This window comes from Panicum virgatum, chromosome 7K (assembly GCF_016808335.1).
Source record: "Panicum virgatum strain AP13 chromosome 7K, P.virgatum_v5, whole genome shotgun sequence".
Classification (NCBI taxonomy): domain Eukaryota; kingdom Viridiplantae; phylum Streptophyta; class Magnoliopsida; order Poales; family Poaceae; genus Panicum; species Panicum virgatum.
Genome location: NC_053142.1, coordinates 18,950,403 through 18,965,518, shown reverse-complemented (window position 1 = coordinate 18,965,518; position 15,116 = coordinate 18,950,403). Strand labels below are relative to the sequence as shown.

The following is a 15,116-nucleotide window of genomic DNA, read 5'->3' as shown; positions in this document are numbered from 1 at the left end:
TTGGACTTTTGGGGTCGGGGTGGGGGTGGGTCAGCAGACTGGGAAGCCATCATTACTTATGTGAACGATGGGTTGATGGGCCATTTGGACTTTTGGGGTCGGGGTGGGGGTGGGTCAGCAGACTGGGAAGCCATCATTACTTATGTGAACGATGGGTTCATGGGGACGTACTCTGACATACTGTTCATGTGAGAGGCTTGTTTTAGAAGCTTGCAGTTGCTTACAAAGGCCCCTCATCCTCGCTGCCGTGGCGGCATCTGCTGGGTCGCCGGCCGACCTTGCCGGCGCCATCCTCACGTACGTGTATCCATCGTAGCCATGGTGGAGTTCTTACACCTTTGTGTACATTGGTTAATTCGATTTGTGGTACAGGTGCAAGAAATTCAATGAGCTCGCGCAGAGCAAGGAGGTGTGAGTGCCAAGGGATGGTCACAGTCGGAACAGTTCTTGCAGCGATGTGCTGGCGCCGGCAACCTGGACGCCTCCTACCTCCTTGGCATGTATATTTATGTATGTATGTATACCGTGCAATGTAGCCGATTGAATCAGTAGACGATGATTCCCTTGGCTACTGTTTGGACCCTTGACGCGCAGATCTGGTTCTATGATTGTAGAGGCGGCCAAGGGCGGCCACAGGATCAGCATGGGGCTGTTCGGCTGATTTAAAAGCCGGCTGATTTTGGCTGATTTAATAGTACCATGTGAGAAGAAATAAGCCAAAACAAGCCGAAATAAGCCGGAAAAAGAGAAGCAAACAGGGCCAATCGAGGACGGCGGCACCGGCAGGGGGCTGCGCCTGTGTTCCAACTGTGTTCCAACGTGCAGTTCCGGGTCTGCCCCCTGCTCATGCACAGCTACTGCTCCCTCGCGCGCGCACGTGGATCGGTGGCATATGCAGTAGTGTAGTGGTGCTTTGTGCCGCCCCCTTCATCCACCATAGTCTCGTGTAAATTAAAATTATTGTGGCACGTATGTCTGTATGGGTTATGGTACGGTGCTTAAGTTATCAACTGCATTGATCATCATGATCGCTATTGGTCAAGCAGCAAATCACCGATAGTTATGTTTTCACGGGTATTTGTGTTAGAAGTATAGATTATGTATATTATAAATATATTATGTATCTAAGCCTAGAAGTTATGGTTTGATAAGTTATCGTTATAAGCTTGTCTATAAAAAATTATGCTCACGAAATATAAGTTATACGTAGAAGTATTAAGTTATAAAAATATAAGTTTTGCGTACAAAATGTTATTATAAGTTATGTGCGTAAGGTGTAAGTCATCAACAGAATATATTAATCATCTTCATAAGTTATATATATAATATTAGTCAAGATGGTAAAACTATATTTTTATATATCATGATAAATTATGTATATGTTTCATCAAGAGAAACAAAACTTATTATCATAATTTTTTGGTATAACATTAGACATAATTACTTATGGATAAAATTGTCGTTGCAAACTTAGAAAGAAAAATTATGCACATAACTTTGTGTATAGCATTTATGAGACAAACTTATATTGATAATGGACAAAACTATTATAGCGTATACTACCTATAATAGGTACTCATCATATGTAACATATCGAAAATAAGAAAAATAAAATAAAAATGATTGAAAAGAAACTAATCTGGAGAAAAGGAAACGTGGATCACCATCTAACCTACTAGCCAAACAACGACCACCAATGAGCAGTTTGGCCCACCTAACATCGATTGCTCTGCTCGTTCTGAGCGGTCGCCCGCTCAACTGAAATTGCGGATATGCTAGCACTTGGATTTCGCAGTCGCCTCCCTTCTCGGATTTGCGTTTGCTTCTTCCTGATTTGATGTGTTGCCGTCATCTCCCTTCCTCGCTTCCATCGCCATTGCCGCTCTCCCTCTCTGCTCAAGCCGCCTGATTTCTTGGACCAGTCCGGGGGCGTAAATGCCCGTCCCTGCAGAGGATCCCAGCCTTCTCCGCTCCAAATCCCGTCCTTGTTTCCCCCAAGTAAGAGCATTTCAGCACTCCCTAATCCTAGTTGCCAGACATGACAGAATCGTCCTGACCGCTCTTGCCCGGGCAGGCTCTCCGGCGGCGGCTCAGCTCTGAGGCCCGCCCCCACTTGCTATGGGCTTCTTGATCTGCGCCTGCCTCCTCCACCTCCTGCTCTCGACCGCCGATTCCGGGGTGGCGGCGCAGTCGCAGCTGCTGTCGCCGGCCAGGATCCTCGACGCGACGCTGCAGGACTACGCGTTCCGGGCCTTCGAGCGCCCGCGCACCGGCATTGTCTACAACGCCACCCTCCCCGCCAACCTCACCGGCATTGCGCTCTCCGCGGTCCGCCTGCGCAGCGGCAGCCTCCGGCGGAAGGGCTTCGCCGACTACTTCCAGTTCGACGTCCCCACCGGCGTCGTCGTGCAGCCGCACGTCGAGCGGGTGGTGCTCGTCTACCGCAACCTCGGCAGCTCGTCGGACCACTACTACCCGCTCTCCGGGTACCCCTACCTCGCGCCGGTGCTGGGGCTGCCGGCCTACGACGCGGCCAACCTCTCGGCTGTGGGTCTACAGGAGCTCAACATTGTCGCGTCAGGGAGTCCGATTTCTGTAACCTTCAGCAATGTCAGGGCGGTGCCATCAGGCAGTGCGCCGCCGCGGTGCGTGGTGTTCGATTTAAATGGTGTGCCGCTGCTCCGGGACGTGGAGGCAACTAATGTGTGCTCGACGTATCGCCAGGGGCACATCTCAATAGTGGTGAACTCCAGTGAGATTGCTCCAGCTCCTGCTCCACCTGGCTCAATCTCCCCACCGATACCGCCTCCGGGAGGGACACGGATCCGGTGCAGTACTGCACGTGCAGTTACTGCCGCTGACACGTGGGCCCCACGGCGCATGGGCCCACACGTCAGCGGCAGTAACTGCACGTGCAGTACGTCACTGAATCTCAATCCCTCCGGGAGGGCAAAAGAAGGGAAACTCAAAGGCGTGGAAGATTGCCGTCAGCGTCGTTGGGGCTGCTATAGCATTGGGGCTATTGGCTGTGCTTCTGCTGTGTTTGGTCAGGTACAAAAGGGATAAGAAGTTGGAGGTGATGGAGCGGAATGTTGAGGTTGGGGAGACGTTACGGATGGCGCAGGTTGGGCGGACGCAGGCACCTGTGGCCTTGGGGACACGGACACAACCGGTGATTGAAAACGATTATGCTGCATAGCAATCTTTTGAGCTCTAGTCTAGTAACAGAAAGAGTTGATGGTTATGGCTAGCGACAGGGCTGTCCATCGGTTGGTTGAGGCAGCAAAATTTCCATATCCATGAGGGCGATGCTAACTGCTAATTTCAGAGCTCAGGTTCTGCTCCATGAGGGTTCAGCACATTCTTTTGGTGGGTTTGTTCAGAAGGTTACATTTTGTACTGCAAGCAATGGCTATTGTTCCTGTTCATAGTTGCCATGTTCATATGCGGAGTTCCTTTCATCTCCAAGCAAGCAAGCAATGGAGGGGGAATGTTTGCCATCTCAGATTGGGAATTCTTGATTATTTTTTTGGGTTGATGTATTCAAAAGGAAATGGGCTTTGCAATAAAGCTGAGGTAACACTCATTGCACATTACGTGTTGGTAAAACTCATTCATCCAGTTCAGTTCGAATTCATTTCGTTTTCTTCTCAATTTGGCTTGTCATGTTTAGGCAACTGCTAAGATGATGGAGTGATGGACCTGTTTTACCTATCCAGTGTTGTGGTAATTAGTCTGATTCTGGTAATTTAGACTTCATGGCCATTTGTTTTTACATCAGTTTTATATGTTGTCCTGGAAGGCTGTAAACTTTTCACTGCCTTCTGAGAAACAACTTAATTTCCACTCATATATTTTTCTCATTGTCGACATAACTATTTACCCCCATAGGCCATAGTATTGCAGGACTATAGGTTACCTATCATATGATTGTTTAGCACTACAAAAACTAGTTTGTGTTGATGTTGTGTTTATCATGTATCACTTTGGTGTGGTCCAAGTGCAAGGATTAAGAAGGTATGGGTTAATGTAAGTATGACCAGTCTGCAAAATAAATGTGAATTGGGTAGAAGGATTGAAGAATAATCCGAATGAAAAATTCCAAAGTTTATCTTTTCCTTCTGGTAGCATCTTGGCTCGGTCGTCAATTGTCATGTTAGTTAGAAATATTAAAAGTTTCATTTGAGCTGTCAGTGGGGACCTGGATGGTCAGCAAAGAGAAGAAGGTGCATTCATTTGTCAGTGTGAATTTGCCATAGAATTTCAGTGCTTATCACGCTTACCGATATGAAATCAGGAAAGAGGAACCTTACATGTGTGTTCTGTTGGCTCTTGTTTACACAAGCTGGTTTTCACATGTATCATCAGATCCTCTGAGATTTTGTACTAGCTTGTAGTGTTTATAGAAATTAAAGGAAAGAAAGATTGTATGAGGAGAGATCATGTACAATCTGTGATAAGCATCAGTATGAGCGCTGGCGAGAGCTTTAAGATGGTCACTTTCTGAGCATGCAGTGTTCTTTTTTTGGGTGTGGGGGGTGCACTTTGCTGCTGCATGTTCAGTTTCGCGTTGGGAATCATGGGGGCATGAGCAAACTAAGATGTGATTCGTACTTGTCGTTTCATGATTAGTGTTTGAAATGCGATTGCCACTTGAAACTTGTTAGGTACACATGGCATGATGTCTGAGAATTGGAGTTCCTTTGTTTGAGGTGAGCATGGTGCTGAAATGAGAAGCAACCTTGAGTAGTAAATTGGTAGCACTTGCTGCAATTGCAAGCGTGTGTATGTATCTAGTGAGCTGCTGCTGCTGCTGCTGCTACTAATTTGCTATACCTGCACACACGTGAGGCTAGGATGCCAGCAGGAATGCGTAGAGATTTCAGATTTGTGTGCATTTTCTAGGTGTAGGTGGAGGAGACGAACGCCAGGATGGTTTTGGATATGGAGAAAGACAAGCGCCCTGGGTTCCATCCATGGTGGATGAAGGGAGAACTTTGTTCGTGGCAGGTTTGTGAGTTGTGATTGCCAAGTTAGTGCTGGAACCTTTTGGCATGGTAGCGGAATCTTTGCTGTCAATGTGCACAGGTCATGTGCGCTGGCCCTGCCCGCCCCATTTGGCGTTTGTCTGTTTTCTAATGGGAACGCTGCATGTGTAGTGCATGGTTGGGGGTGTTAAACTACTCTAATTGCTGTTTTTGAAGAATTAACTAATCGTTGTTGGACCAGTACTATGCAGTTTGTTTGTGTTTGAGCTGATTTTTCACTGTCCGTGTGCCGGTGCCAGCTCTGCTCTAGTAACTTGGTGAGCATCGAGATGCGTGGTAGATTGAATCACCAGATCGACAAGCATTGTTTTCTAGTAGAAAACTGCTGCTGAAGGCAAGGATAATGTCAGCTGCTTCGTGGTACTAGGCTCTTGTTAAGATGGACCGTGTAAAATTTTTAAAAGAGAATATTTTCATATTTGAAGTATTAAATATAAGCTAATCACAGAACTAATTGCAGAACTTGTCTATAAACTACGAGATGAATTTATTAAAGCTAATTAATCTATCATTAGTATATGTTTATTGTAGCAATTTAGTAACTAATCATGATCTAATTAGACTTATTAGATTCGTCTCGTAATTTAAAAGCAAACTATGCAATTAGTTTTTTTTATTTGGTCTAGATTTAATACTCCATGCATATACCGCACACATCGTATGTGATAGTTTTGGAATTTTAAATTTTGCATCTAAACCAGGCCAGGCCTAGGAATGCAATGATTTTCAGACCTCACAGATGACAATCGATTATCCAGTAAGCACCTCTGATTCTGATGATTAATAAGCTGATGGACGGACTGCAGCAACAGCAAGCAAACAAGGTGGGTGGGCCTCCTCCTGAGCCTCAACAAGGTGGGCTGGGCTGGGCTGGGCTGTCCCGTCCTGCCCTGGGCTTCTGTTGCTGCTGGGAAGTACCTTCTTTTGGATTGTTCTGTCACTAATGTCAATGTCAACATGAAAATCAGCTTCATGTAGCCTGGCAAGGACCTGGTATCAGAAAACCAAAAGATCAATTAGCAAGTTTGTAAAATAAGCACAGTCAAGTTTGCTCAAGTCTGTAAAAGGGAATGTATTGGGAACATATATTACAGGAAACCCACAATTATATACCACAACAAGTTAAACGAGCAAATGTTCGAGTTATATTAAACAAACATAAGTCATAATCCTCATCAACCAACTCAAAGTTAGTAAAAATATTTGTTGTTTGAATTAGAGACAAAAACTAAGCAATTTCACACCAGTAACCACAAAGAACCATCTAAAATACCATTTCACTGGGGAGGACCACCAAACGGAATAACTAAAGCAGTTTTTTTTTGGTAGCATCAGCTACCACAGAGAACTATGTAGCTTAACTCAATTTGCAGATATGAGGACCATTTACCTGTTTTCCATATTCCGCTGAACCAAAAGATACTGAGCAAACAATGACCTGGCGAGGGCTTAGCCACAAGGGCCATTTACCATTGTAATGCTCAAAAAGAATGGCAAACATCCTTTCAACGGATCCTAAGATTGCTCTGTGTATCATCACAGGTCTTTCAAGTTTGGCTTCATCCTCGGCAGAGTAAGTCAGCTTGAAGCGAAGGGGGAGCTGAAAATCCAGCTGTAACATATAATATATAAGTTAGATACATGAGACTATTTTTAAAAATCTACAGTTAATGGCAGAATAATATTCAGGTAAACCTGTAGGGTTGCACATTGAAAATTCCTCTTGAGGGCATCAAACACACCAATATCAATTTTTGGACCGTAGAAAGCACCATCTCATTCATTAATCTGCATTAGAACATCTACATAAGTCCTATGAATACAAGCAATGGCTAAACAATTTTGCAAAATATATATGTGCTTCCTCATAGAGCAACAGGAAAAAAAAGAAGCGCACTCTTGCATAGCAACTAAATCAATCAGAATCAGAGTAAGCGTGATGACAAGATTCCAATACTTTAGTCCCAAGATGAAGTGAAAACAACATAGTTGTTTAATTGTCGATTTGCTAACAGATACCTTACCCACCAACATGAAATATTTTAAAGCTCATTAGACATTACTAGTAATTTCGTCCCCAGATCCAAGAAGGGGAGGTCATCTCAATTGTGTTCTGTTCGCAGTTTTTTTCTTCAATTCACCTGAATTATATATGAATTTGATACCCTTTTAGAAGGCATACAAAGCCTGTTTATAAAAAAAACAGGCTTTAAGATGTAAACTAAGACATGTGAGGGATCTAGCTCCAGCTTCTGTTCTTTTTCTATTTGGCAAATGCAAGCAGCTGACGCACTTGAGTTGTGCACATAAGAATGCTATGAGTTCGAGACAATAAACGTTAACAAATTAAAACATGTTAACATAGTATATAACTGTTATAAATGAACCCCAAGGTGCTTGGACTGCCAACCAATCAATGAGTATTCCCATATCACATTGCCTTTCCGATTTGAATATTGCCCGAACCAACTGACTGAATCGGTTCAGAATAGTAGAAGAAATGGTGCAGCTTGCACCATCATTTGGATTGGCAAAAAATCTAAAATGATAGGCTTGCTAGTATGCATACCTTGATCAGGTGCCATACGATGGAAGATCAATTGGATTCAGACACGACTGTGCCTTAGACTGATCTGAACCATAGTCACAAAGTTTCTGGGTCGACCGGGTCGAGGAACGGGGTCGAGGGTCGAGGGTCGTCATTTTATAAAATTGTGGTACGAAGGGGGTATACATCTATGGAACGATAAATTATTATGTGGGACGCGACCCTGATTCATCGGGGTCGATATCTTCGGGTCGATAAAGACAAAAACTATATATGTGCTACTAATAAAGAAACTAATCTACACAAGCATATAAGAAACATATAAAAGAGTACATTTAGACCATGCTACACGTACTCAGCTCATTGTCTAACAAAAACCACACCAATCCACTGTCCTTAACCTCTTTATCCCAATTAAATCTGCTAGCAATGGGGCTACGACCCCTTTCAAACCGGGACACGATCCAACCTTGAATGGGACACTGACCCTCTTCGACCCTGTCGGTACCCCAGGACTGGGGTACCCCCTCTTGCTGTGACTAGGCAAGAGCCTTAGTAGTCATCCTTGACTACAACCAAACAGCCGGACCCCTGCAGTCCGAAGTCCTGTCCTCCCGACAAAGGTCCGGACCTGTTCCGCGGCCGGGGAAGGTCTGGGAACGCCACGTGTCCCAGGAAAAACAGGCGCTCAAGCGCAAGCAGCCAGGGCTCCGGACCTCCCAAGGAATCCAGACCCCCGCGGGGTCCCGGACCCCTCATAGGGTCCTGGATAGCGACCGGACCCCTCTCGAAGGGAAAGTTTGGACGCCCCGCCTCAGGGCGGTCCGGGGCCGACACGTGTATGAAGTCCTTGGTCTCCATATTGAGGTCCACCTACCTTCGCATTCATTGCAGTAGGTGGACATCCACTTTGATATAGTGGAAGCCGAGGCGTTTGACTGACCAGGGGGCACTATTGATCGCGTATTACCAAGGCAGTGGAGCCGATGGCGCCGCCCATGCCGCGTCTGCCAGTCTGCCGTAACAGTCGGATACGACGGCTCGGCTTCACCCATTATGACGCTACATAATAGCCTCAGCAGGCCACGCCGCAAGCTACGCTACTCCAACGGGCACCTAGCTGACGGAACAAGAGAAGACCCCTGTGACAGGAGAGCAGCAGTACGCATATCGAAGGAAAGATTCGCTACCACTGTAGCCGCATTCACGTTGGGCCCACCTGTCGGGGCATCGACGTCCTATGTATCCGCTCCCCCTTGATCTATAAAAGGAGGGAGCGCCGCTAGAAAACCTCAGGCTGGGCAAGAGCCAAGGCCAGCAGAGGATAGGTTCATTCACACAACCAAGACAATACATCTCCCAGTGGACGTAGGGTATTACGCTCCGGCGGCCCGAACCACTCTAAATCGAGTGTTCTTGAGTCCTTGTCTCAGCGAAGATCCAGCCCCATCGCCTAGTACTTCCCCGAGTACTCCCTCACTGGGAATAGGCGGGTGCGCTCCGCCACCCGGCTGTGGGTACCCCTAAAAATCCCCACAACATTTTGGCGCCGTCCGTGGGGAGGACAGGCGTTGGCTGGATCTTCAGGCCTCTAGGCTGTGTTCTCCCTCTGCAACGGCGAACTTGAAGATGAAGGAAGGCACACTCACTCCGCATGCTATGGCACCGGCACTCCGACGCCCTCGGTGCGGCGGCGCACGGCAGCGGCGCCTGCTGTGTGTCGCCACCGCGACACCTCAGAGCCGGCGTAGCAACGCACAGCGGAGGCGCCGCTGCGCGCCGCTGCTCCTACGTCGACTCAAGGTTTTCTCTCAAGCAACGGCCACGCCTCCTCAGCGGTGGCATGGTGTCGGCTCAAGGCTTTCTCTCAACATGGAGCCTGGAGCCGACGGCCATCCCGGAGGAAGTTGACCGTGTCGTCCCGCCGTCTCCAGCGCCGGAGATCCACCTCAGCGTTGCTCGGTGCTGCTGCAGACAGGACCCCGCCTCCTCGTGCGGGGGCCCCTGGCGCTAGCACCAAGGACAAGCCGGCGAACGACCGCACTTCTCCACGCGTCGCACCGGTCCATCTGCTGCGCAAGGGCTCTGGTTTCCATCGGCAACGGCGACGGCAGGGGGAGGGGGCCTCTTCCATTCAAAGCCAAAGAATTTGTCTCATGCCATGTAAGCATGTGACAGCTCTTAGGCAAGGAGGGGTCCCCCGAGCTCCCGAGGTGATGCTGGATGATGCGGTTCAGGCACGTTCAGGGCGCCTTCACCTCCGAAGAAGAACACGCTGTATAGCATGCAGCCGTAGGTTACTCCTAAGAAAGGAATGAGAGATTTTCTCCTTTGTAATAGCGTGGTGTCTACGTGTGTGTCCAGAGCGGTCAAGGTCCGACCTTGTAAACCCGACCTCTGGCCCTATCACACAAACAGGCAAAAGCGGTCCGGAGCGGTGGAGGTCCGTCCTCGTAATCCCGACCTCCGATGTATACCGTGACAACCACAATAATAAAGGAGATTTTCCTCCTCAGTTTTGCCTAGGCTCCACCCTGATTACATTTATTCGCCTTGGTTTAACTATTCTTTTCTCTTGACCGGAGTTTCCCTTATTGCTAACAATCCAAGTTAAGTTGCTGGCTTGTGGTCAGGTAAAGACACCCCTTCTAGCTGGAAGGCGGTCCGGACCCCTAAGGACCTGCTCTGGAGAAGTGGTATTTGTATCCTGGGGTAGAGAAGCTCCGCGTGGCTTAGCCTGGTAATGTACCCTAAGTTTACGTACTTCACTACCCTGTTACAAGTACTCTAGTATCCAGGACTGCTGACTTTAGAGGTCCCGGGCTCTCTTCTAGTATAAGGCTTGGTTTCTTTGCACCTTACTATGAGGTCCGGTAACATGCTTCATCGGATTGTCAGCCACGGTCGCTCCAAGTCCACTCCGGTGGCCCGCTCCGGCGGAGACCGCTCGCCACGGTCGCTCCAAGTCCACTCCGGTGGCCCGCTCCGGCGGAGACCGCTCGCCACGGTCGCTCCAAGTCCACTCCGGTGGCCCGCTCCGGCGGAGACCGCTCGCCACGGTCGCTCCAAGTCCACTCCGGTGGCCCGCTCCGGCGGAGACCGCTCGCCACGGTCGTTCCAAGTCCACTCCGGTGGCCCGCTCCGGCGGAGACCGCTCGCCACGGTCGCTCCAAGTCCACTCCGGTGGCCCGCTCCGGCGGAGACCGCTCGCCACGGTCGTTCCAAGTCCACTCCGGTGGCCCGCTCCGGCGGAGACCGCTCGCCCCGGTCGCTCCAAGTCCACTCCGGTGGCCCGCTCCGGCGGAGACGGTCGACAAAAGCCGGGTCCGGGAAGTAGTGCTACCCCCTGAGCGATCCGAAGTCCGTGTAGCCGCTTAGCTTGGTTCTGTACCCTAAGCCTACACCTTCGTCGCCCCGTGGAGAGCACTCTAGTACCTAAACCAGGCAACAATCATACCGGCCTCAGGGGTCCGGGATGCCCACTCTCTCCAAGAGCACACCAACGCAATCAAGTTGCGTCGGAACACATCACGGTGGTGGCCCCACCCGCGGGTTCATACCTCTCCCGAGGTGGGCCCGGGGGCCACTGTCGGTACCCCAGGACTGGGGTACCCCCTCTTGCTGTGACTAGGCAAGAGCCTTAGTAGTCATCCTTGACTACAACCAAACAGCCGGACCCCTGCAGTCCGAAGTCCTGTCCTCCCGACAAAGGTCCGGACCTGTTCCGCGGCCGGGGAAGGTCTGGGAACGCCACGTGTCCCAGGAAAAACAGGCGCTCAAGCGCAAGCAGCCAGGGCTCCGGACCTCCCAAGGAATCCAGACCCCCGCGGGGTCCCGGACCCCTCATAGGGTCCTGGATAGCAACCGGACCCCTCTCGAAGGGAAAGTTTGGACGCCCCGCCTCAGGGCGGTCCGGGGCCGACACGTGTATGAAGTCCTTGGTCTCCATATTGAGGTCCACCTACCTTCGCATTCATTGCAGTAGGTGGACATCCACTTTGATATAGTGGAAGCCGAGGCGTTTGACTGACCAGGGGGCACTATTGATCGCGTATTACCAAGGCAGTGGAGCCAATGGCGCCGCCCATGCCGCGTCTGCCAGTCTGCCGTAACAGTCGGATACGACGGCTCGGCTTCACCCATTATGACGCTACATAATAGCCTCAGCAGGCCACGCCGCAAGCTACGCTACTCCAACGGGCACCTAGCTGACGGAACAAGAGAAGACCCCTGTGACAGGAGAGCAGCAGTACGCATATCGAAGGAAAGATTCGCTACCACTGTAGCCGCATTCACGTTGGGCCCACCTGTCGGGGCATCGACGTCCTATGTATCCGCTCCCCCTTGATCTATAAAAGGAGGGAGCGCCGCTAGAAAACCTCAGGCTGGGCAAGAGCCAAGGCCAGCAGAGGATAGGTTCATTCACACAACCAAGACAATACATCTCCCAGTGGACGTAGGGTATTACGCTCCGGCGGCCCGAACCACTCTAAATCGAGTGTTCTTGAGTCCTTGTCTCAGCGAAGATCCAGCCCCATCGCCTAGTACTTCCCCGAGTACTCCCTCACTGGGAATAGGCGGGTGCGCTCCGCCACCCGGCTGTGGGTACCCCTAAAAATCCCCACAACAGACCCCGACCCTCGAATCGGAACGACGTTCCCGGGTCGAGGGACGAGGCATCGACCCCGAATCCTGTGACTATGATCTGAACTTCACTGTCAAAGGCAATAGTAAAACTGCTGATGTCCTGGATAGCTGCACTAACATTTGTTTTAGGTTACCCAGTTAGCATTTGTAAATTTTCAGGACAGACTACACACTTGTTGTAAAAGCAAGCACCATCCTTGTAATGTTTTAAAGACCATGTTGTGGGGATCAGTAAATAAACAACTTTGCATGATCAAATGACAATTGATTCTGAAAAAGTAACGTACATCTATCAGGTACCAGCAGCTATGTAAGGAAAGGAATGCCAAGCCATATTTAAGAATCATCATGAAGTTCAAAATAAAATTGTCTCTAGAATTCAGAAAAAGTAACAGAAGCTTAACCCATACTCGGCGTAGTACTGAAAATAAAAAGACTACATTTTCTATGTTTGGACATGTATAATCTAAATGAATCCCTAGGAAACCCTCATCCTGATCCATTTTCTATGTTTGGACATGTATAATCTAAATCTATGTGAGCAAGGAAATGAAAATACCTTTTCCATTGGAGAAAGAAATCGATCTTGATTTTGAATGACATGGTGATGCGGTCACACAACATGGGAGAGAGACATGCACGCCCGCAGCTAGTCAGGTCAGAGAAGCGAGGTGCTGGTGGAGGATGGGGAGACCCTGGATGGCGTGCGATGCCGGCGACGGCCGGAGCAAATGACGTGTGGAGGCAACATCGTGCGGGACGGCATCGACATGCGGAGTCGGCGGCGGGCGCAGGCATCCAGTGGTCACCCTCAGATTCCAGGAGCTTCACAACATCCAGGAACTCGAGCCCCCCCGCATTTGGCTACCGTCGCTGCATCGGGAAGGAGGAGGACCTGTGATTAGGGTTTGGTTGGAGAAGGGGCGGCGGCAGGGGCAGAGGTAATGGGGAGGCGGCGAGCCGCACAAGGGCAGAGCTCGGGCGGTGCGGCGGGGACGGGTCCCAGACTCCCAGTCAGATGTGCGCGGGTGTCGTCGGGGAGGCGCCGGTTGGGAGCGCTGGCGCCGGCGCACGCAGGCCGGAGATTAGGGAGGGGAGGAATGCAGGGGAGGGAGGAATGCACGGGGGTGGGGGCGAGGCGGCGAGCATGACGTACGACGGGGGTGGCTCGCAGCAGAGGAGGTGGGGGGGAGGAGGAGCAGGGCGCGGGCGAGTGAGGCGCTAATAAATTCCAAAAAAAAATCCTCAAAATATGCAAGTTTTGCTGGGTTACCTTGTCAGCTAGAGAAGATCGTTGTTACAACTGCTAGAACTTTCGTCAGTCTTTGTGCTAACTTCTACTTTCACCATGCCATGCAGCTGCTCCTACTTTTTAATATGCATATTCTGTCTCCGGCCTCTGCTCAAGAACATCACCAATGTGTTGCCATAAACTGCAGTAGGAACCAGATATAAATCAAAAGTAGCAGAATTTGCTTTGATGATTTGTTGAAGCAAAAGAAATTTTCATTAGCATGGCTTATGTTATAACATCAATTAGATGCATATGAAACCTCTGATGTGGAATGAATTTCTCTTACTATGATACTGCCTTCTATATCAATCTTGACAATAGACATGGTTAACCCAAATTTCCCTGCAATGAACCATGAATATCAGAATGCCATTGCTATAACCACATCGAATATATTTCAGGAATGCAATACATATTTCCTTTTTACCTAGCACATGAAGCGTGGGCTTGCATACTTCGAGAAACAGCTTCATTAGGATAATGCTGCTCTCTCAATTAACATGCTCCATCCTCTCAAGGGAGTGCGTGAACACAGTCCCCACCATCGGCATGACACTTATGTGGTGGCAAACAGATAGAGGCGACCTGCCTGAAGTTGCACGTTTGCAGCCGTTGTCGAGCGTCGCAGGGGTGACCACGTGATCCCATCCTCCAAATGGTGGTGAGCCATCAGCAGGCCGATCAATTCAAGCAGCAGGAATAGACGCCGTCAGAATTTTGGATTTGCTGGACAATTGGAGCAAATCCAAAATTCTGACGGCGTCTATTCCTGCTGCAGGAGGCCAAAGGCCAAAGCTGTGGCTCGTACTTTCCCACCAGCGTGCAGGAGGCAAAAGGCAGATGCGCTTTTCACGGGGATGTGGGACATGTCAACTGTGACTCAGGAATGGGGTAATTGGCGTATGGAAAACTGATTCCTGGTTACTGGTGTGACGATAAAATAGTTCTGGAATTGTGTGATGTGGCAACTAATTGAGTTCCCATTTGTTTGTATCGGCATGTCAGGTCATGAATTAAATTAATTATTCTTTTACATCAACAACCATGAAACAAAGCCTAAATGTTTGAACTTGGTTCACTAATACCCTGTTGGACCATAAAAAATACAACTTGAGAAAGGAACTGTGTCTTACATTTGCTCTCGTTGTCGTTGAAGACAGAGAACAGTACACATTTGTAGTAAATAGTGAAAGAAAAAGTCGTGTGAACTTGGTATTCATGATCAGCCACCAAACTTTTTCCCCATGGAAACACCAAGGAGATTCCTGCTGAATTTTTTTAATCAAAAAGAAAAGAACATGCACACAGAGGTACAAGGCCCTTGCCAAAAGAGAGACCCTGTCAGAGACTAGGCCCCTAACGAACAATAGTTTTTTACAAAATACAATATTTTTAATGAAGCAGACTAAACTTTCAACACTAACGAAACGCATCACTAATACAACACAGAGACTATGCATCGCAAGGAATAAGTTTATGCTGCCACAATCTGTTTCCTGCGCAGCTGACCTGTTGTGCTTGCCATTACCATCAACCTTGCAATGACAACAGAGCTTTGCTCCTCCCTCCAAGATGCGCC

At 49.0% G+C, this 15,116-nt stretch overlaps 1 protein-coding gene and 2 long non-coding RNA genes across 3 annotated transcripts; 1 reads left to right on the top strand and 2 right to left on the bottom strand.

Annotated features, from left to right (window-relative positions):
• Window positions 1-1,686: 1,686 nt before the first annotated feature.
• On the top strand, window positions 1,687-3,430 carry LOC120640435. Its single transcript, XM_039916253.1, has 2 exons — window positions 1,687-2,847; window positions 2,957-3,430. The coding sequence occupies exons 1-2, from the start codon at window positions 2,119-2,121 to the stop codon at window positions 3,197-3,199; spliced, it is 972 nt and encodes a 323-aa protein (XP_039772187.1). The 5' UTR covers window positions 1,687-2,118; the 3' UTR covers window positions 3,200-3,430.
• A 2,338-nt stretch (window positions 3,431-5,768) lies between these two features.
• On the bottom strand, window positions 5,769-7,632 carry LOC120642936. The gene is made up of 4 exons (XR_005662802.1): window positions 7,618-7,632; window positions 6,744-6,836; window positions 6,439-6,660; window positions 5,769-6,038 (listed from the first exon to the last, which is right to left on the bottom strand). It is a non-coding gene; the product is annotated as an uncharacterized LOC120642936 (long non-coding RNA).
• Window positions 7,633-12,300: 4,668 nt separating this feature from the next.
• On the bottom strand, window positions 12,301-14,259 carry LOC120642935. The gene is made up of 5 exons (XR_005662801.1): window positions 13,965-14,259; window positions 13,824-13,879; window positions 13,517-13,676; window positions 12,803-13,116; window positions 12,301-12,351 (listed from the first exon to the last, which is right to left on the bottom strand). It is a non-coding gene; the product is annotated as an uncharacterized LOC120642935 (long non-coding RNA).
• Window positions 14,260-15,116: the final 857 nt, after the last annotated feature.

Coding starts and splice junctions, on each gene's coding strand:
- LOC120640435 (XM_039916253.1), top strand. CDS start 2,119: ATGGGCTTCTTGATCTGCGCCTGCCTCCTCCACCTCCTGCTCTCGACC. Junction 2,848..2,956: donor GGTGCAGTACTGCACGTGCA/GTTACTGCCGCT, acceptor GGAGGGCAAAAG/AAGGGAAACTCAAAGGCGTG.